The following is a 23,607-nucleotide window of genomic DNA, read 5'->3' as shown; positions in this document are numbered from 1 at the left end:
ACTTCCTCATTTGTCACTTCTATAGGTGCTGATATGTTCCCTCTGTCTTTCAGCTTCTTACTCTCCTACTTTCAAGGCTCACTGGGTTCTGGGAGAGAGGGAGCCTGGGATGCTTTCTAAAGACACTGTGTCTGTCAGCTGTCACCTCCCCTGGGGCTTCCTCCTCCTTTTCTCCCATTATTTCCCAACTTCCCCCCTCATCTTCCTCTGAGCTATGACCTCCCTCATACCCTTGTTGTAAATCTAAATTGTCTTCCTCCTCCTCCTCCTCCTTGGAAGGGTCAAGATGGGGAGGCCATCTTCACCATTCCTCCTCTGCCCAGGCCCTGACATCAATGTACGGTTCTTCAAAGAAGGAGAGGTTGTTGTGGCTCAAATGTGCAGCTGGTATCCTGCTCCTCAAACCACATTGGTGCTTCAGTAGGTCCAGGAAGGAGAAAGGGTGATTGTGTATGTTTCTATGAGGTGAGATGCAGCGATTACAGCAAGAAACTTTATTGAGCCAATGTCTAACAGAACAGAACAGTCAAACAGGGGCAAAGCAACTGCTATGTGTATTTCTGAAGGCCTGGGCCACTCCCACTCTCAACGTGATTGGCTGTCTAAAGCCCCAAGCTGCAAATTGTAACCCAGAGCTTAAGAGCCAATGCCAGTAGCCCAAACCCGGACAATGCCATGTGATTGGATATCATGTATCGAAATAAAAGACACGGCAAGCTCAGGGAAACACAGAGCGCTGCATACATAATATAGCATCAGGACTACATTCAGAGATGCCTTCCTGAAATATACTCAGAATCTAGAGTGGATGTCTGGAGCTGGATTGGGTGGCTCCTGCAGACCAATCATACTGCTGCATTGTTGTAGGACCAATCAGACTGCTGCATTTTGGATCCTATTCAACTCAGTACATAACATTTCCACATTCTTGGCCTGACTTTGTTTGCTGCTACCATGAATGGGCGTCCATGATATCATCACATCCAACGATGATGGCATTAACAGCTTCATGTGGGGCGTGGTAGAATAAAAACAGATTGAATGGCAATGAGGCAAATTCAATGAGTGCTTGAATTAGACCAGGGGGAAATCCAGGTTCAAATCCCCACTGAACCATCCGTTACGGTCTTTTAGCCTAATGTACCTCACAGGGTTGATGGGAGCATAAAATGAATGATGCTAGGCGGAAGGGTATTAGAAAAAAATACACAACTAAATACAGTGAGTGTCAAAAAGTCAAATCCAATTATACATGTAAAATGCATTTATACCACTTTAACCATCATGGCTTCCCTCAAAGCATCATGGGAATAGTAGTTTACCCCTCAGATACCTACAGTTCCTGTCAGTTTCCACAAACTACAGTTCCTTTAAGCTTTCAATGTGCTTTTAATGTATGGTGTGGAGGTGACCAACAGAAGGTGGTATCCTTTTCTTTTCTTTTTAAACTTTCGTGGAAATATAAAACTGCTTTTGATTCTGCCCTAATTATTATCATGTATTATCCACCCTGGACACAGGTGGTGTTGTGGGTTAAACCACAGAGCCTAGGACTTGCTGATCAGAAGGTTGGCTGTTCAAATCCCTGCGATAGGGTGAGCTCCCTTTGTTCAGTCCCTGCTCCTGCCAACCTAGCAGTTCGAAAGCACGTCAAAGTGCAAGTACATGAATAGGTACCGCTCCAGCGGGAAGGTAAACGGTGTTTCCATGTGCTGCTTTGGTTCGTCAGAAGCGGCTTAGTCATGCTGGCCACATGACCCAGACCCTGTCTATGGACGAACGCTGACTCCCTCGGCCTGAGAACGAGATGAGCGCTGCAACCCCAGAGTCGGTCACGACTGGACCTAATGGTCAGGGGTCCCTTTACCTTTTTATTACCCAACCTGTTGTGAAGAATCCAACTTGTTGGCCTTCATAATTCACACCTTTACTGCTGGTGGTTTTCGGGCCTCATCCAAAGCATCATGCACACACAGTCATTTCCCTACATAGTTTCTCATTTCTGTGAGAGAGGGGGGAAATGGCTTTGCGGCATTCGTCTGTTTGCCTTACTGCTGAGAAAGAAATTCATCCGAGCTCGTTCATTTCTAAATGTAGCCTAATAAAATAAAGTCAGTTCTTTCCCCCTCTCCAGTAATCCTTGAGTGTACGCGGTTCTTTTCCAGCTAGATCCTGCGAATAATTTGCCAGCTAATGACCTCCTTTCTCTGTTTATGAAATAATACTCTTAAGAATAGTAAGGCAAGACGCAAGCGGGAGGCATATGTTTCTTCTCGAATTCCTGCTCGACAAATGACCTGAAAATTGCTGTTGCAAGAACTTCTAAAACATATGGCTGTGCAAAGGGAATTTTAACTTCTTGTGCTGGATCCAAAAACTTTCCAATTATCAACAAAAGATGGCATACCAGCTCAATTACTCCTGAAAGATTCCAGTCCAGACGGAGACCGAGTAACCATAGTTGTGTGGGCGTAGGCAGCTTGAAATGACAGGAATCGCAGCAAATTTCAAGGGCAAATAAAGTGCGGAGGCCATTTATATATATCTCGCACGTCCAGACAAATGCGTCCCACTGTGCCGAATGTGCTTTCGAGAGGAAGTCGGAATTCTTCGGCATCCGACCAATGCTGATCTCAAGCCATCATAAACTATGAGAGGTAGCCTTCGTTCTCCAGTGTCACAAAATGCCTGCAACAGCTTTTTCACTTCATTTGTCAACAGCGTCGGACAAAGAACAAGGGCCAAGTGCTTATATAAGAAGAGAAAAATGCCCTGAATGACTATCAGGGATGTTGATCCACAGCAGGATTAATTATTAGAGGGGCAAAAAGAGAGAAAGAGAGAAAGAGAAATCTTTGATGAACATCCTTTTGGCTACTGCATGATATAAAGTTTACACTAGAAGCGTGTTAGAAAATGGTAATGTGGTATGGAAGAGGGTTAAGCTACAAGGGTGATTCGCATGCTGCATTTTCTGCTTTCTGGGAGCCCCCTGAGATAGGGCCCTGAATACATAAACATCCAGATTTGATCCCTGGCATCTCCAGCTAAAGGACCGGGAAAAGCTTCTGCCTGAAAGCTTTGAGAGCTATAGCCAGGCTACATGGGTCAGCATTCTACAGACACCGTTTACAGCAGCTTCCTGTGGCTAATATCCAATGTCAGTATCCATGGAAATTTAACGTGAGGATATGCAACATTTTTTTTTCTCTCTATGGATCATATAATTCAGAGTTCTGGAGTCGGACTGATGTGATCTCGACGGAGCAAGCTGCCTCTAACCACACAAATACCAGAGATTCCTGAGAACTGCCCAGGGGGTATTAGTATCACTATCTCAAGATGGATGGAACCGAGAGGTTCTGCTCTGGGAGGGGGAAAAAGTGTTTGGCAGGCTCAGATTCTCCATCCAGCTTTTCTAATTTCTGTTCCCACTCAGAATCAATGTCGCTGTTTGAGGGGAAACCCTAGAATTTGTGGGGTCCATCAGATCATGGTGGCACAGGAAGAAAGCTAACGCTCTTCTCGGCTGCATCAACAAAAATATAGTGTCCAGATCAAGGGAAGTAATACTACTGCTCTATTCTACCTTGGTCAGACCACACCTAAAGTAAAATGGTTCTGGGCACAACCATTTATAAAGGATATTGACAAAGCTAGAGTGTGTGCAGAAGAGGGTGACCAAGATGATCAAGGGTCTGGAAACCAAGCCTTATGAGGAGCAGTTGAAGGAGTTAGGTATGTTTATCCAGGATAAGAGGAGACTGAGAGGAGTTATGACAGCCATCTTCAAATATCTAAAGGGCTGTCACAGGGAAGATGGAGCAGGCTTGTTTTCTCCTGCTCCCAAAGGGTAGGACCTGAACTAATGACTTCAAGTTACAAGAAAGGAGATTCCAACTAAACATCAGAAAGAACTTTCTGGCAGTAAGAGTCATTTGGCAGTGGAACAGACTCCCACAAGAAGTGATGGACTCTCCTTCCTTGGAGGTTTTTCAGCAGAGGTTGGATGGCCACCTCTCATGGATGATCTAGTTGAGGTTCCTGCATAGCAGGGGGTTGGACTAGATGACCCTTGGTGTCCCTTCCAACTCTACAATTCTATGGTACAGAGACCTGGCTATACATGCTTGATGCTCGCCTGCACTATGTGATTACACTTATGCCATGGGGGAGGGGAGCAGAGGTCAATGCACATGCACAGCTGACCTATGGCATCATAGAAGCCTTCTGGAACTGAGCAAAGTACGCTAGATTCCAGCGAATCCTTAATCTGGCTTAAGGTGCTTCCACCACAAGTGAAACTGCAGTTCAGTTGCCAAACTTCATTAAACTGATGCAAAATTCTGTGGCATTTTGACTAGGGGGAAAAATAACCATGTTCTTTCCAACAAAGACAGATGGCCCTCCTCTCTTCTGTAATAGGCCTATGTCACAGACAATCACACGTTGCAAGCCCAGAGCCTGTTTGTTCATCATGATTTAATGGTAACTGGAAGTTTTAATCTCTGAAAAACAACTCTGAGCTGTCTCTCCACAGCAGCCAGTTTCGCTAAATCATTGAGGCCCAGAGTCGTTTCAGCTATGTCATCTCGTTGTTTAATTAATATGGTGAAACTGTATTTGTCCAGATCTATATAGCACACACTCCCCAACCCAAAACAGCATGTTTCAGTGGATGCATCCAAAAAGTATTCTTTAAATACTTTAAAGACTAAGATATGAAAGATGCCAAGAATCACAAACCATGACCACTGTTTGAACAAGGCAGCTGCGGGGTGATGTTTCTGAAACTCTTTCTATTTTCTATTTATCGTCTGACAGCATGTGCCAATGATGGCTGATACTAACTACATGCCAAAAAGTACAGGAAGGCACATGTTTGCCTGCCCTGTATCCTTAACAGGGACTCCCAGATGTCGTGGGACTCCAGTGAAGGCTGGTACCCATTAGGACTGACAGGGCAAAGGTAGAGAGGTCAACAGGAGGCAGAGCCAAAGCCAATGACACATGCAACCAGCTAACTCTTGTTTCATCCCAGCTAAGTTCTACAAGAGTGACAGTGATGAGGAGGAAGCTGGCAGCTAGGACTACACTGACATGTGTGTCTCTGCTCCTAACCACTTATTCTGAAACCTCATCTGAATGCAACAATAAACTATGGGCTAAACTTGGGATTGTCATCATGAAATTGGAAGCCTTCACTTCCATTTTAAATGAACCACAGTGCTATGCCTGAACCCCAAACTGTGGTTAATCTTAACTATGGTCTGTTCCAGGGGGTGGGAACCCATCTTCATAAACTGCAGTTTGTGCTTGTCCTGCTAGGAAAAAAACCACTGTAAATGAACTCTAGTTTGTCCGAGTTTTGGCAAAACACTCAACCCTGGACTCTTTTTGTACAGGCTTGGCAAACATAAACGTCTCTGACTTCAAATATTATTTGTTTTTATGCGAAATGCTGAAAATAATTTCAGAGGTTGCTTTCAGCTTAGAAATTGGCCACATGAAGATTGCTTCCTTCACATGAAAATAGCAATGACAGGTGATAAACAAGAGGATGAAAAACAGCCGTTATGTATTCCTCCCGAACAGGAGATAAAGGCAAAAGTATTGCCCCCTTATCAGAACAAACAGCGATATCATGCAACCTCGACTGGAATTTCCAATATTAACCTACCTGCAAACCAAGGGAAACATTTTCTCATAGCTCAGGAATTACATTAGCATAGTAGTTTGCTTTATGTGATAAGGAATGTAGCTTGTCGGAATTCTGCCTAACTGCAGCTGTGAAGGAATGAGGGCAATGAGAAGAAAGAGGGCCCAGGGTGGTTACTTATTTCTCCGACTCTTCCACCCTCGGTGGTTGCTTTTGAAAAGTCTGCCAAAATATTTCATTGAGAAATCAAAAGTCTTAGCTATTCCATTTGGTGCATTTATTTATTTTTTACATGCACCTGTTTAGTCCTGCCCATCGTCAGGAGGGTGAATGTGTGATCCATAATAAAGGGCATTTTATAGATTAAGCTAAAGCTCACCTGTTGGTAACTAAACTCATTAATCTGAGTGCATATTGAGATGTATTTTTTAATTTATTTAAGCACTTAATCACCAGAGCTTGTAAGTGGCATACATAAAATGCAGCAGTGGAGCCATTCTGTGCTCCCAATTTTTTTAATGAGACCATTCAGTGAAGGGTGGAGTTATAAATGAATATAATATATGTATCCTGACATGGCAAAAGCTAATATTTGCCGCACTTTCCCTAGTTCAGCTTGTGTGTTTCTAAAACAACAGCAACAACCTAGATATGATAGTGACGCCCAAAATCTCTAATACAGTCTCTGTACAGGGAAACTGATGTTGTAAAAGGCTCCTGTGGAATATCCTGCTGTTTAAAGAAGGGGAGGGCACAAAACGTGATCCTGTAGCAATTTGCTCCTGTCAATATAATGATGTAAGGCAAAATAGTTTAAAAGGTTACTGTCTCACCGAATTCTTGTGACATCATTGGGGGGGGGAGATTAAATAAGTAACTACACTTGGTTGGCTGTTGGGAAAGGCCTTCTAATAATTAACGGAAGGAGTGAGAGAATGTTCTGCTGCTTCTGTTCAAAGAAAAAGAAGGGCAATTGTATTTAATTAATCTTTGTGTTTTGACATCATATGAGGTTCATCAGTCTCTGCTGTTTATCCGCAGACCAGGGCTGTGCAACTTGCAAGCTACCCAGCCAAACACAGCCCCACAGCCATGCATGGCAGGTCATCAGTGGGTTTGCTGCCTGCTGGGAACTGCAGACACATGGAAGGCTGACAGTCGCCTGGCAGGGCACAATATGTGATGGGTGGATATATGGTGTTGCATCAAGCAAGCATTCTCCTGTACTTTCCAAGGCATTTTCCTGTTGTTTTCCTTATTGAAAAAAGTCTGCTGGGGGCGGGATGCTTTTGTTGTCCAAGATCGCCAAATCTACTTTACTTGTGGATTCATAATCGGAATATGCTGGAAATGGTAACAGTCTGGAAGTGCCTTTGCTCTCTGTGATCCTTTCCACTGGAGAGGCTAGGGACTGAATTGGAGACCTTCCGGATTCAAAGGATTTGCTTTGTCACTGAGCTATGGTCCATTGTTACCTTTAGAACTGGATCTGAGTATAGCCATCATGGTGGGCAAGTTGGCTGGCTTCCAACCTCACTCACTCATGGGGGGGGGGCTCTGGGGAAAGGGAGGAAGCGGGGAGATCCTGCTACAGTGCATTAGCCTAAGTTAGAACTTGCCATTGACTGCTACATCTTCTTGGAGCAATCATAATAATGACCTATTCGCAGTGCACTCCTCACCATACCATGGTTTGTCATCTGCCTGCAGTGATGCTGCCCACGGCTCCTACTTTAATCTCCCTGAAGACGCAGGCCCAGCAAGGGGGGATTGACCTCCAGCTCAATGCTACATATCAGCCTCCTATCATCAGAGCTGGGAGAGGCCTCAGCATCATTACCCTGTGTTCGACCTCTCATCTACACCTTCAGCAGTAACAGTTCATTGGCCAAGTTGATCTCAGAGATAGCGCACTGAGTGGTATAAAAACTGGGTTGCTCTCATAATCTTGCATGTACTACAGTGGTACCTCGGTTTACATATGCTTCAGGTTACATACGCTTCAGGTTACAGACTCTGTTAACCCAGAAATAGTGCTTCAGGTTAAGAACTTTGCTTCAGGATGAGAACAGAAATTGTGCTCTGGTGGCGTAGCGGCAGCAGGAGGCCCCATTAGCTAAACTGGTGCTTCAGGTTAAGAACAGTTTCAGGTTAAGAACGGACCTCCAGAATGAATTAAGTACTTAACCCAAGGTACCACTGTAATTGCATAAACACAATCACACCTAGATGGACATGAGCTCGCATCAGATATCCAGTGCTGCCTCATCTTTGATGGAATGTTTGATCCATCAGAAGCTCATGTCAGTGCAATAAAGAAAGAGACCTTTTACCTTGCATGTGTTTGTGTGTGTGTGTGTGTGTGTGTGTGTGTGTGTGTGTGTGTGAGAGAGAGAGAGAGAGAGAGAGAGAGAGAGAGAGAGAGAGAGAGAGAGAGATTTATGCTTTCCCAGGCCACCCCATGGTGTCACCTCCCAGAGTGGACTGAAAAATCCCCGAGTCCTCTGGAGCTGATTGTGGGTGGAATGGGGAGGGTGAATATATCACAATAATCTTATTTTTCTGTTCTGCTGAAAGAAGCCCCCATTGGCTCCAAGAGCCTTGTGTCAGCAGCATGTGAGACAACACTGGATGCAATCCTTAAGAGCCTCATGTTGTTGCTGCTGCTGCCGCTGCTGTTGTTACCCATCTCAACAACCAGATTCATCCAACAGAACAAAATCAAGAAGGCTCGGTGGTCAGTTTTAGTTGAAAGGGTTTACATTTCAAGCTGCCTCTTTGCCCTGGGCATGCCCACCCACACAAGGTTTGGGGCGGGGGGGGGGGAGAGAGACCCATATGCCTTACATTTAATGAGGTCCAGATTATATGGTAGAATGTCTAAGCCAGAGAAAATATTTCCAAACTCCCTCGCAGCGAAATAGACAGCTATTGTGCACATTTCAGTTAAAATGAACAAATTAAACTCAAATAATCTACGAATAGATATTCATTTCATTTTACCAGAGTGGTACGTTAATTCATATTTATATGTTCTGAACCAAAAGGCGTAATTATTATTACTGTTATTTCATTGTGTAGAAACCCAGTCATTTGCAACTCAAAAGTAAGTTTCATTGAGTTGAACTTCCAGGGAACTCTGCATTAAAATGTCAGCCTTCATTTTAGAACTAACCTAGATAGGAAGGAATAATATTAATAATGGGTGAGCCCCCTACTCCAACATCTCAATCCAGAATGGGTTTAGGGACAATAATAGATTTGAGTTTGTTTGGGGTTTTTTTTTTTAAGATTCCTGGCCCTGAGCCCATTTGGAACTCCACACCCCAGAAGCCTCCTTTTTCCCCAACCCTCCCCGGTTAATCTCTCCCTCCCCCCCCATAAAACTCAACAAACAACATTTGTGGTAGTGCCTCCCACCTAATCATAATTACAGTTTCCAAGGTGGAAAGACCATACTAGACCCCGCTTAGTTATGAAAATGTGTTAGCAGTTTTATTGCGGCACCACTGGTATCAGGAACCATAGGGAATATAGATCCCATGGTTCTTACATCCCTATTAGGAAGCATGGGAGAATTGCACTTCCCATGATTCCCGATGCCCAGGATGCTGCAATGCATGCTGGTGATGACATTCCAAAAACCAGAACCCATGGGAAATGTGATGTTCCTAGTAGGACTGAAGGAATTGTGGGTTGTATCCAAAGTAGCACTAATTGACTGTTCCATTGTTGTAAAGATGTCTGCTTGTGCAACTGAATTTGGGGAGAGGAGGCGTTCCATTTCACAAGTGGAAATCCTTGTGCTTATGGAACAAGTTAGCTGGGTGGCACCCTGTATATTCCTCGTGGTTCTTGACTCCTGGGAGCTCCCATTGCCAAACCTCTACTATGCTGCTGTCACAACTGTCAGATATGTTTGGGTGGTGATGGGACATGGACAGGGCTATCTGTGAGGCAAGCTGGTTAGGAAACTGGACCAGAACTTCTCTGGCATTTGGAATCAATTTGATTGAGGGCTTGAGGGAGGAAGCACCACCTTCCTCACCCACTATTGCTGAAGAATATTGGTTGGGAACATTCAGGTAGTAATGCAAAGGGTTCCACTTCACAATAAATGCACAGAGGTGAAACACAGTTGTTCCCCTTCTTGGAGAAATGAACTGTTTGAAGTTCTGGCTGCTTGAGGCCTCAGCCTCGAAGTTCATTAGTGCCTCTTTGGAGGTCAAGACTCAGAAAGGAATTCTTTTTTCCCCATTCCCCATTATGGCTGGCCACATAGTGAAGGAATTTGGGGCAGGGTTGATTATTGCTAATGTGCTAATAAAATTCCCTCTTCTTAAAGGAGACTTGGGTAAATTTTGCTTCCCTGCTCCTACATCAACAGCAGTGGCTCCAGTACAAGGTATCATTTTACCGATTCTGTGCTGCATATTTGGGGCTGGTAAGAAATTTGTCCTTCATTCGGTTTGGGGTTCTGAGGCCACAAAGGAGCCTGAGAGTCATTACAGGAATCATTATAAAGGGATATAACAGAATGAAAAAGCTCTTGTTATTCTTTGCTTTGATCAAAACTACTAGCCACACACAAAAAAGTATGGAGTTACACGTGCCAAAGTCAACCCCAACCAATATTCTCTCTAAGCACTGGAGCTGCTATCTGCCAACTTCTCCTTATTTTCTCCAGTCGTCTGCCCATGTCATGTTGTTCTAACAATTAAGAATGTGGCTTTCAGTTTCATTTAAGGGTAACTTAAACTAAATCATGCACTTGGCATTTTAGGCCTTCCTTGGAATACGTGGGAGAAACACTCCATATTGCTTGCAACACATGCTATATGATGTGATGGGCTGATTTACAAAGGCTTTGAGGGGGCATACAGGAGATAGGGCAATGATGGAATCGTGGCTCCATGAGCAGTCTCTGGTGTCAGTATCATGGCTCTTTCTGGGCCAGATGTTGGCACAAGATTTTGATAAACGGCCCAACAAGAGATTCTATAGCAGGAATAACTAACATGGGCCCTCCAGATGTTTTTGGACTACAACTCCTATCATACCTGATTGTTGGCCATGCTAGCTGGGACTGGTGGGAGATTTATTATATATTTATTTAATGCCGTACCTTTCTCCTAATACATGATCCAAGGCAGCTCACAGCATGAATTAGCTACAGCTAAAAACCCTGAATATGTATGTGTGCATACACACATAATGATATACATACAATGGTATCAAAAAGCCAATGAGAGGTCCAGCAGAACCAACAGGGATACCCTCTGTCTCCAACTCCTGGCAAAGGTCATCTACTAAGGTAACCAAAGCTGTTTCTGTCCCTTAATCAGGGCTGAAGTCATACTGGAATGGATACAGGTCACCCAGGACCTCCTGAAGCTGAGAAGCTACCGCATGCCACAGGACTTAGCTCAATAATGGAATATTGGAGACTAGAGTTCAGCGACATCTGGAGGTCACCAAGTTGACTACCCCAGTTTCACAGAAGTGAAGAGAAGCGGGAAGATGGTGGGGGTAGATGAAAAGAAGGTGCATTAGAAGAAGCCCAGGAAAAGATGCAGATGGCGGAAGATAAGTGGTATAAGCAGAAGATTTCTCTGGTGAGCACTGTTGGCTTTGTTATCCCACTCCTCTCTTTCAAGCACACTCAAGCCATGCCCTTTCTTTCAGGAAATGGGTCTGGTGGGATAATATATAATAAAGGAAAATATATCCAAACATGTACAGGGTGCCTATTCATCAGCAATGAACAACTGCAGCATTTCCTACACACATTGAGAATTAAGAAATATGGCTTCCATCCAGGGCAAATGGCCGAGCTCTTATAGATGCCTGAACCCTGTGCATCTGTTGCATGGTTTCATCACAGGAGGAGAACCGGGAGAGATTGTGATCCCTGGTCTTCTCTGTACATAGATTCCGTGGGACCTGAAGTGGGAGGAAAGGAAGGCACGATAGAGAAAGCTTTAAGTACCTATCATCCTCTTCCCAGATACATACCATATTTTTCCGTTTATGACACGCCCCCGTGTATAATATGCCTCCTATTTTGGGGGACTAAAATTAAGAAAATGGGGGGAGATTGCCCCGTGTATAAGACTACCCTCTTTTTAACATTATTTTTTGGCTAAAAAAACCCTAGTCTTATACACGGAAAATTATGGTAATTGCTAAAGCAGAGTAACAGAAAACGGATATAACAGGATAAATATAATGTGTATAATCAATACAATAATTGCATACAAACTTCTGCTTAAAAATGCTGAGCCTTTTCTTTTAACTGGAATGTAAGACCCCATTATTAAAGGGTGTATTTCCACGTTAAAAGAAATACATATAAATGCAAGGGATATATAGATGCTCATGGGTTATTCCCAGAAAACCACTCATTTACTTCATTGTGTATTTTACTGCTGATACAGTGGTGGTACTTGGTAGTCTGAATATTATATATTTTACCCAGACCTTTTCATTCAATCTCAGTAACCATTACAGCAGCCACAGAAAGTAGGCCATTATTATTATACGTGCTGCAAAGGTTGTCAGTGCAAAAGTAAGTTCCACTGGGCTCAGTAAGATTCACTTCCAGATAGATGTTCATAAAGTCTCCGTCTGTGTTACAGATTACAGGTTTAGGCTGTCATGAAATTCTACTCAATATTGATCCAGAGCAGATTCTAATGTATAGTTAGCAGAGTAAAAACTGAAAAACGTTGCAGGATTCCCAAAAAATAGACCGGAGGCAATTATATTTCATCCAGCAGAGCTTTACTGCTACGGAAGGCAAATGAGAATAATGGTTACAAATTCAATACATTCAGGATTGGCCCTGTCCATAAGAAATCCAGTTGCAGCAGACTTAACTTAAACTTACAGTAACTTACAATAAGACTAAACCTCAACACTAAGCATATGGATATAACACCTATGTACACCTAGGTGTAGAACACCTCACCAGAAGAAAAAGAGATAGAAATAGAAAAGTGAAACCTAGGCTCCTTCTGGCCCTACTTTTATAGCATGACCTTGACAGAAGAGATAAGAGAACCAGTTTAAGCCAGCTGTACTCAGCTTCTCTGAAGGAATAACCATCATGAACCTTCTGCTTGCTTCTTTCACATACAGAAGCCTCCAGAACCCTCTTGAATCAATTAGAATAGGAAAGATCTCTACACATCAGATCAATACTTTCTGTACTAAGAAATGCAAACTGACAAAGGCTGAGGATAGCAAGAATACAAACAGGATTTTCTGGGCCCAGTACACTGTATGTGGATTGGGCTCTCTGAACCACTCACCCAAGAGGACACAGATTTGCATAAAATTGCATCCTTTTTGCAGTAGGAGTTGAGGGCACAAGATTAAATCAGTGGCCACACACATAATAAGATGTTTGACAGGCAGAATATGAAGCCTTCCCCATAATTTTATTGGGAAAGGGGGCTTAGCTTCTTGAATTTCTGTGTACTGCAGAGTTGCTAAAGGCACAAGAACCCTGATTTTCCCCAAAGCCTAGGCTGTAATCCTGTCCTCACTTAAAACACAAAGTTCTTACTTCTGAGCAGTCACTCACTGCAAGTGAAATTTACAGTGCCTGGTTTAGCTCCTCCCTAGCAGAAGACACTCCTAAGTCTCTTTGCAAAGTTTTCATATTTTGCATTTGCCATCAGTGCAGGGCAGGGGTGCTGTTTAATATCCATATGCACTTATTGTGTAGTAGTATTTGCAAAAAGAAAAAAAAAAGTAGGGAGTACCAGCTCTCAGATAAATCTACCCCTCAGGAAAGATGCATCTTCATTGCTAGTAGAAAAAGGGCAAGCTACAGAGATTCAAAGGACTACATAAGCAGGAAAAGTGCACCCAAGGGGGGGCAGTTCTTAGGACCACAGGGATTCCTGTCGACTGGGGTCCAAATTCACTCATCAATCACAGCTCTGACTTCCCTCATTGGTTTAAAACAATGAAATGTAGGAACAGTAAGGTTGGTTCATCTCACAGAAATGGCTTGGAAGGGTTCCTTCACTTTTGCTTCGTAACTATCTTTTTGGAGGGCTAGAGATTTACTACTCCCCCCCCCTTTTCTTTTTAAATTAAGTGCCACGTTTTGGCCCCAGTACATCAGCAAGCCTTCTAGTTAATTTGTAATAACTCTCCTTAGTCTCTCTTTTCCTCAAAGCAAAAGGCTTTTAGCATGCACAATAACTGCACAGGCCTGTTTAACAAAGCAATGTTCTGCATTTTTACCAGGAAATAATTCTATTTGGCAATAAGTCTTTGTAAGTGGCACCTCTGATCCCAAAGACTATACAATGGCAATAACCATTCCTTGTTCCCTACTATTGGACAGTATATACTTCCTCTGAACATGGGGGTTTCATTTCTTTCAATAGTAGGGTTGCCATATTTCAAAAAGTGAAAATCCGGACACAAAAGTTGTTGAGCTTTTTAATAGAAAATTGCCCAAAGTTTTAAACCTATGTTTTGGTAAATTCTACGCTTCCAACATGACATTTAAGCGATTTCCTTCCAGATACTGTTTCCAACCGCTATGTCCGGGAAGTTCTAGATGTATGGCAATCCTACTCAATAGTCATTCTTAGACACACCCTTCATCAATTTGGCAGAATACTTGAAATGTCACGTTGCAGCTAGTAGTCATTACAACCCCCTGGGCCTGCAATGAATTAATTTCTACAAAGGGAAGTAGGGCTATCTGGCCTGGCTGCATTCCTCGCCTAGCCCTAGGTTTGACTGCTTGTTTTTAAAGTGAGAGAGCATCTCAGGGGATACATTTATCCCTATCCACCATTGCCTCCAAACACTGCTGGCATATCTGGGAAATATATAATCCTTTGATTGCTGTCAGTAAAGTTCAAAGCACATTTTATATGGAATTATTTGAGCTCTCTCACACAGCCTGAAGTCTGAATAGGGAAAGGGCACATAGTCAAAGACTTCTTAGCCTTTTGTCACCTATTGATTTTTCAACTCAAAATAGCCATTGCTTTTTCACCTATTGTGGGAAGGCTACAGTGTATCTGTCTCTCTTGCAACCCCTCCTCTTCTCACTGGAAGCAATTTTGAGTGGGAAAATGCCTGGGGTGGGTGAGTGGGGCGAGCAACCTATCCCAGCGCCAAATCCACCAAAGCCCGACTTCTGAGAAGTCGCTGCAGCGTCTGGACCACAGAAACCCACCAGGGCGGGGTGAGGAAGCCGCTACTTATAGCTTTGGGCGGAGCTTCTGGCGCCTCGCGCGAGCGCAGCCTCGGCCGGCTCTATTTATGCGGCGCCCTCGTCGGCGGCTCCCGCCCTCGCGCGCCGCCCCGCCCCTTTTCTCCCCTCGGATATCCCTCCCTCCCCGTCGGCGCGCGCCTCTCGCCGCTCCATGGAGGAGGCGGGGATGCTGTGCGGACTGCGCGCGGGATGGGGGCGCAGCCGAGCTGCAGCCGGCCCGGGACAAGCGCTGTGCAAGGCGAGCGGCTGCAGCAGCAGCAGCAAGAGGGACAGCCGCGCGCTCGGCGGGGAGGCTGAGCTGGAGGCTGAGGAGGCAGGCGCCACCGCCGCCGCCGCCGGGACCAGCGAGGCTCTGGCGGGCTGGGATGAAGCGGGCGGCGGGCGGCTGTGGGGCCAAATAGCTTCCCGCGGCGGCGGCGGCAGAGGCGACGACGGCGGCTGCTGCTATTGCTGCTGCGGGCAGGAGGCTGAGGGCAGCGCGGGGGCGGCCGCCGTCGCCTCAGCGTCCTCCGCCGCCGAGTGGGGCGCGGGGATGGCGGCTCCTCCTCACGGCTACCCGCTCTCGGACCCGGGCTCCAACAGCGAGCGCAGCGCCGACTCGCCGCTGCCCGACGACGACGGCGGCTCCTCGGCGGCCGGCCCCGCCCGAGCCCCCTCGGCCAGCCCCGAGTGGGGCGAGGAGAGGTTCCGCGTGGACAGGAAGAAGCTGGAGGCCATGCTGCAAGGTGAGGAGCCCGCGGCGGGAGGGAAAGGCGGGCGGGCGGGCGGGCGGGCGACGCCGAGGGACTCGAGGGAGCCGCGGCTGGGGCGGCCGCGCGGCGCCTGCGCAACTCGGCCCGAGCATTCCGCTTTGCCTCCCTCGCCGCTATTCGCTGCCCGTTAGACGCGCGGTGGGGAACGTCCTCCTCACCACGTGGCAGAGGGGACCACGCAGCCAGCGTCTCGTGAGGAAGCCCCCTCCCCGGGCTCGCTTGCGTGTCCAGCCTGGAAGGAAGGGGGCGCCTTTGTCTTGCTGGGCTGTAGGGAAAGCATCCCCGCCCCGTACTACTTGATGTACCGTATTTCTCCACGGACTTTTTGTGAAATCCAGACATTGATCTTTTGTCTTTTTCCATCTCCCTTTGCACAGTTCTCCCCCCCCCCAGGAGGAAGAATAGTTGGCTTATGCAATCTGTGGGATCTAGTTGAGATGCTTGCATTGTAGGGGGCTGGACTAGATGACCCTTGGGGTCCCTTCCCATTCAGGGATTCTTTATTGAATCCCTTCCCTCCTTTTGGGGACTTAAACTGCAGCCTGGAGTGTCTCCAAGGAGGAGAACAGAATAGCCCATTCTGCCACACTTCCGCATCCTAATGTGTGGTGAAATCCTCCTCTCCGCTTGGCCATAGAACCATAGAATTGGAAGGGACCCTGGAGTCATCTAGTCCACCCCCCTGCAATGCAAGAATGTGCAGCTGTCCTATATGGGGATCAAACTGGAAAACATTTTTTTTTAAAGCCACACATCCCTCCAGAAGAGTTCATTCCCCAGGTAGTTTGCTTTATACAGTATGGCCTTAATAAATTAACAGAGAAATGGTCCCAGCACCATGTGGGATCTTCAAGGCCAGTGCCCGTGTGGGATCCTTAGGGGCATTGCTGGTGAGGGTAAAGCAGGAAAGATGCTCAGCACCAGCTATTGGGGAAAACCCCACCCCCAGTTTTAAGGAGCACCACTTCCCCCTCTGTCAGCATTTAGAAGTCGCTGGCAGTGTCTGTCTACTTCTTCCTCCCTTTGTGGACTTCTGGGAAGATAGCTTTCAAGGGCTTGTGTGTTGCATGGCCAGGAGGAGCAGCACACCACTTTTGATTGAAAATATTTCATTAACAGAGCTTTGGTGGTGGTGGGAGGATGGAGAGGGGGCTGTCAGGAGTCAAGGGGCTGGCCTTGACACATGGAGAGAATTGGGGGCTAGAGGCACCCTCAGTGCGCTGAGATCTTTAGCAAAGCTGGAGAAACGGACCCTTTTCTGTGTGTGAATTTCTAGCCAAAGCTTTCATTTTTACCCTGTTTCAAAGCAGGATGTCATTTCTTCCATTCTAGGAATAGTGGCTGCTGTAATTTGGTGTTTCTGGGATGCTCCAAGTTCAGTCTCTTCACTCCCCCCCCCAACCTTCTTACTCCAATGTGCCATCTAAAATGCAAGGCTAGAAATAGTTTGCAGAGCACACACTGAAATACGCTGTCTCCAAACTTCGCTGGCTGTTTTGTTTTCTCCTCCCTCCTCTCATCTTTCCTTCCCGTTTGTTTCCCAAACACATCAGGTCCCAGATGTGGATAAACTCTCCTTTCTACAGATGTCAGTGCTTATAGCCTCTGCTGTTTTTCAGAGGCTAGAAGTGCTTGTTTCTCTAAACTGAGGAGTCCACATTTGTTGAGAAATTAGCGTTTTTAGGGGCTTGGTGCAAAGTGACTCTCAATAGTTTCTATGTGTTTTGTTTTGTTTTTAAAAAACTTAATCATTAACACAGGCCCAAAGTTCTGCTTCACAGCATCTCAGAGATGTAGGTTTTCCAGGCAACTTCTTAGCCCTGCTTAATTAACATATGCATTCTGCACTCTGAAATGAATACTCTGTTGCATAGTGTGAGTGACTGTCGAAGTGGTAAGATAATTTTGTAACCAATTTACAAAATTGTAACCAATTTACAAGCATTAAGGAAATTGAACGCTATAAAATGAACATCTGTAGTATAGGAGGCTTTTTGGAAATTATCCAAAGCCAGGCTTTAAAAAATATTTGCAGCTGGTATAATCTGACATGCATTATTTCCTTATATAGTTCCAAATAAAGCAGTAAACTTGTTCTTCACTTTCTAAATTACTTGAGTTCAAACTTCCCCAGGATCCATTTCATAAGGCTGATGTTGCAAAGGATTCTGGGTAACTTTGTAGGACATTGATGCTGTTTGGTTCCCCTGAGTCCAAATTGTTGCTGCTGTCTTTTTTTCTTTTTCTGCAGTCTTTTAAGTAGGTGCTACAACAATGCCCTAATTTGTGGTGTGTATACTCATTTTATATCGCCCCATTTAGTATCTGGTTACAATGGATTTTGCATGTTTTTCCAGCACTTGAAAATGTGGGAGGGTGTGACCAGGTATCACGGGGCAGAAATGCATAGCATGGACATTAATAACTGTCATACAATTTCTTACGTATTTTCAGTAAGATGAACCCACAATCTCCTGCGGTTTTGGGTTGCAGGGAAAGATTGGAAGTAGTCTACAAAAGAGTGCTTTAGGCAGCATATCCACCATTACTTATCTTCTCATCATGGAATCCATAAATGATTGCAGTATCCTAGAGTTCTGCAGTTTGGAAACCATTGTTCCATGAATGAAAACTCAGTAGTACTGAGACAATTCACGTAGTATTGTTGAACTCCTGTAATGTGGAAGGTTGGCTAGAAATTAACTGCATCAGTTTACTAACAAAAGTGAAAATGTTTGAGTGCATTGTGTAGAGGAGAACCGAGTGTTTTCTGTTGCCTGTTTATTAGGATGGGCTGCCTTAAAAATTTGTTCTGTTTTGAATTGCGTTACCCTTGATGAAACTTAAGTAGACAGTTTTTGATAAAACATTTACGAGGGCTGCTTATGAAGGCAGATGTGTAGATTAGAAATAGTTGGAAATCCTCAGCATTTGTGTACCTAATTGAGCTTTTAATGGTCCCTGTGCTTTAGTGGTGGAGATCAGAAATTATCCAGAAACCTTTCCTTTGATCAAAGCAAATAACTCCATTTTATTGCTTTGCAGTTTAGTATGCTGATTATGTTGTGAACCACCTGTAACATTTTTTTAAAGTGGAAAAGCAGGATTACAATAATTTTATGAACTCTGTACATAAGCCCTTCTAAAACATCCCACTATATGTCTATGCTTGGTGTAGGGTGGCTAGGTTTGGTGGGTCTTTGTTCATAACATGGCTCGTATTATAATGTATGCAGATCAAAGATGGAGAAACTCTGCTCCCCTCATACGTTGTTGGCCTACAACTCCTGTAATGGTTCAACAAGCTGGCAACATGTAGTGGCAAGATAAATTGATGAGCTATGTGGAATTGGATAAGTTGACATACAAACTGTGTAACAAGGACAACCATGACTTCAAGGAAGAATGGGACCTTTTTACAAATTATCTAAAAAAGACAACAAAACGATTTAGACTCCATGGCAGGTTTTGAATAAACATCCACAAAGTTATCAGTTGAATATATGATAGAAAAGGCAACAATTTGTACAATTTTATAATATGCAGAGGATTGTATGTGTAAAGAAACCAGGGAGGGGAGCTGAGGGAAGTCCTTGTGGGGAGAGGGAAAGGGGGGGGGATGTAAATGGTTATGTTGATTGATAATTTGTTTGCTAAAATTGTTCAATAAAATATATTTAAAAAAACAAACAAGCTGGCAACATGCACAGCACTCTGCAACATTCACGTGGCTAACTTATACTTATAATCAAGGCTTTGCAAGTGAGCACTATATACCTGTTTCCTTCATGCCTTCACAATTGCAGAGCACCGGGACTGAACTCTCCAACACACCTTTCCAAATATTCTGTAGCTCTTCTAAGTCTCTACAGCACACAAATAAATTATGTTGCTGCTGATCCACATTTTAAAGAACTCCCTTTCCCTATTTTGCTGCCGCAAAATAGGAAGTAGTGTTTACTTCTTGCAAGATATCCCCGTAGCTGTGTTGCCTCTGTGTTCAGTTCTGAATGTTCTATTCAGATGGTTATAGCACAGCTTTTGATCATCAGATCCGTGAATTGTGGGTAGTAGAAAAGCAGTCAGTATGACTGACTATAATGTTTGGAATTTGTTTCAAATTAGATTCAGTCTCCTGGGGGTAGGTTAATCTTTAAGCAGTTAATATTTTGTTTTGCTGATAGAGGGATTTTTGGTATGCAACTGAGCAGAGATCACAGTATTTACTGTAATGACTATAATTTAACTTTAAAATTTGAGGAGGCCTTTAAACCCTAAAGGCATGGTATAATCATTGGAAAGAAGTTTGTGTGAGAGATCGTACTGCTAGCTAATCAGAGCTGAGTAGTGGAACATATGGCAGATAATGCCATGAGGTTTTACCTGATGTGGAATATAATTCTAGCTCTCGAACCCCCCCCCCCAATTCTTTCAAGCAGCTCAAGGAGATATTATGACCCCCTCTTAGTTCTTACACAGGCTGAGACATAGCGTTTAGCCCAGTGTTACTTGGGAAGCTTTGCAGCTCAGAGGGGGTTTGAGAGTTGAACACCCTAACCTCTGTACCACACTGGCCAAATCACATTACAACTGGCCAAGAGGGCAGCTCGTATGCATAATTTTCATCTCTTGCTAGGCAGATGGACAGTTAAGGCTACCTGTCTTTGGAGGTGTTTGCCCATCCATGTACCTGGCTCAGGAACTCAGATTTAATAAGTGGTCACAACAGGCACACATTGATAAATTACTATTTGGTCGATGATTGTCAGCACTCTCCCACAGAAGTTTCCTATTTACAGGAGGTGCTCATGTGCTTTCTGTTTGCTAGAAAACACTTTTTTAAAAGATTAGTTTATTTTCTTGTCGTACTTGTCTTCATACATATTAAAAAGAAGTAATGTAACTTACACAATATGTACCTCCTTCTGGATCTGCTTATATTTTTACTGCTCTTTTTATAGTTTCACTTGACTCTGCTTGCTTCCACTAATCTGTCTTGCATGATTTTATCTGCTTGGGTATATATTGCCTTATACAAAGTATGCAGAAAAGCCATAACAGAGAGCAGGGATTAGTTGGAGCGATGCAACTTCCCATCAGTGCACCATGCTTATTTTGTCCTTATGCTGTATTTAATTTTCAGCTGCTTCAGGCAAGAGTACTTCCTTGTTCACCTTATGAAGCTGATCAGCACCTGTGGAACAGATGCCTAATTGAAACATTTACTGGAGCAGCATAGTTGATACTTTGATAATACCTGTAGAGAAGACCTGCACAGGTCATTGAATGATGCTCTATCTCTTGCCTGCATTCCACCCACTCTCAGACTGGGGGTGCCTAAGCCACACTGTTCTTCTCTACAAACATTATCAGAGAGGAATTTAACCAGTCCACTAGAAAGTGATTTTTACTAATTCTTTAAATTAAGTCTGTACCTCCATTCAGGTTAAAAATTCTAGTCCATTTTACAGTAGCTTCTAACTGTAGCTGGAGGCAGGGAGGGCATCAGATACTACAAACCTGAGGGTTCCTTTTTTAAAAAACAAACACCAAAACCCATTGATGTGGTCACCAGGTTAGTCTCCTTGAAGAAAAGTCCCACAAGTAGACTACCACTACTGAAAAGGCCCCTTTCCCTGTTGCTCCCTCACCTTGCTCCACTTTTTATTTTTATTTTTTGGTGGGTGGGAGCACTGAACTAAGCCATAGTTCTATTTAACATGTCACCCAACCCAGGTTCATGGCTTATCTCTCCCAAACAAAGCATTAGCTGTAAACTATACTATAGGACAAAGCTTGGTTACAGCTCATGGTTTCTCTGGAGAGTGCTAAACCATAAGCCTAGGTTCAGACAACAAGCTAAACCACAGCTCAGCTCCTTGCAGCAGCAAAATTATGAATGAGGAGCAAAGTGACCACAATCTCGTCTCCAGGAGCGCACCCTTTTCATCATGCGAACCAGGTCAGCACTTAGACTCCAGGGATTCTGTTACAAATAGCTTGTGAGTTTGGAGGACCATGACTGATTTGAATTGCTGCATAATATTTAATAAATTTGAATATCGCTTCCCAAACACAACAGATTCTAAGCTGTCAGGGAAGTAATTGGCATGAATTCTAGACTAGAGTTGCTGTTAGAAGTATTGAATGAGAATGATCCCAAACAAGTGATGTGTTCATTGGAAATGTTGCTTTGTACTTATAGAAACACTATTTTAAAACACAATGATTTTAAGTTTCTGTGTACTAATAACCTAGCTTCATTGAAGGCTGGAGATCAAACAATCATCAGAAATCTGAGCTGGGTCCCTTGGACATGACATGCAGCCCATGCCCCGTTTCGTGCCTGCCCATATGTTACTGAATGTGAAGAACAACTGTGTTTGAGTTCTATTGTGCTGGTAATGCAGTGCTAGCTTATTTCAGGACTTCACCCAATGCTTGTGGGGCTTGGAGTTCATCAGCCTCAATTTGCTGCTAAATTGCTTTTGGGAAATGCAGTAGTAATTTATTGCACTTTGCCTGGGATACTTATAAGAGGCAGCATAGATCGTTTGGGGCTAGCATGGAACACAACCTTGCAAATCCCACAAAAGTTAGTAGTATACAGCAATCTTTACTAACCTGCCTGCCCACATGTATCTGTGTTAGTCATCTGTGGCATATTGGTGGCCTGAAATGGAAGGAAAATGCTACTTAACATTCTAGTTTTCTGCTTACCTGGCCATTACTCTGGTGTAATGTTTCTCTCCTAGAAAGAAATAATTATCCTTGTAAAATGTAAGTCATTTCAGTGCTTCTTTATTCAGTGCAAGGAGATAGACCCAGTACTGAAAAATGGTAGCTGAGAGAGCAGCAAAAATATTATCCTCACTGCAGTGCAGAAGGCAAGTCAGTGCTCTGGTAAAGAAAGGGCAGTGATGGAAAGTAGCAATATCATTTTCAAATAACTTAAATTCAGCAAAATAATGATGTCTCGGCTACAGACATGAAAATTGTCACTAAAGGTTACATAAAAGCAAGGATTCTTCTGTGTCTACTTGTATCAATTCTGCAGAAATCTGTGGACCTTGCAAAGGGAGCAAGCTAACATTTTCTTTGTGTTACTGGGAAAAAACTCTCATAGCAGTAGCTGTGAATGTAGTTAAGGCAAACCAGAGATTCTGGCTAAAGCCGACATTCTCAAACTTCCTTTCAGCAGATGTGCTGGTAACTTTGAATACCTGCTCCATGCCAGGGAGGGTTTCCTGCAAATGATCATCAAAAAAGACTGCTGGGACAAGTAAAATGCTTTAAAAACTTTCTTTTCTCTTAAACTTAAGGCTTTGGCAGCAAGTTCACTTTTTATTCATACTCTCTCCCCATCTCCCACCCCCAGGTGATCATATTAAAATTGGGCAGTTTGTATTTGAGATTTTTTATTTAGCAAAGCTCAAGCATGTCAAGTATTGCTTCAGTGGTGAGAAGCAGAATTTGACCCTGTGTGTGTTTGAGCTTCAGAATTCTTAAGGGGAGGGTTCTTTTTGTGTGTGTAAACTTCTTTTATTTATGCAACTTTGTGAATTTCTCACACAGTGTGCTACAGTGTTTACATCCAATGCACTTGTGTTACATTTAATAGCATTTTGGTTATTTTTGCAATACGTGTATACAGAAATCTCTTTGTATCCTCCTATAAGTTGTTGGTCAATTTTCTTCAGTGTTGTTATGCAGATCTTTAACTTTCTTGGTTTATTTAAGTGGCAGAGTGATGCATTGTACTGTATACCCACAACTTGTGTGGGGGTGGGTTATATTCCGGGGATTTGAGCCTAAAGCCAAAATTGTGTATAGGGAAAACTGTGAATCTGGTCTGGGACCGTAATAAATTTCATTTCATTGTATAGGGAAAACTTTGGGTTCAGTGGCAGATGGGATTGCCAAAGTCATCTTCTGCAGACTTCTGC

General features: G+C 43.9%; 1 protein-coding gene across 1 annotated transcript in view; it reads left to right on the top strand.

Moving 5' to 3' along the window:
* Window positions 1-15,060: 15,060 nt before the first annotated feature.
* The window catches only part of BICC1 (BicC family RNA binding protein 1), a gene marked incomplete at its 5' end in the record, with an annotated part of 107,654 nt that continues 99,107 nt past the window's right edge, over window positions 15,061-23,607 (top strand). The window contains one exon of the mRNA XM_081913504.1: window positions 15,061-15,634. Within this exon, the coding sequence (XP_081769630.1) occupies window positions 15,061-15,634 (574 nt within the window). The remainder of the gene's footprint in view (window positions 15,635-23,607) is intronic.

This window comes from Podarcis melisellensis (assembly GCF_964234715.1).
Source record: "Podarcis melisellensis genome assembly, chromosome: 5".
Classification (NCBI taxonomy): Eukaryota; Metazoa; Chordata; class Lepidosauria; order Squamata; family Lacertidae; genus Podarcis; species Podarcis melisellensis.
This window is presented reverse-complemented; position numbering and strand designations above follow the sequence as displayed.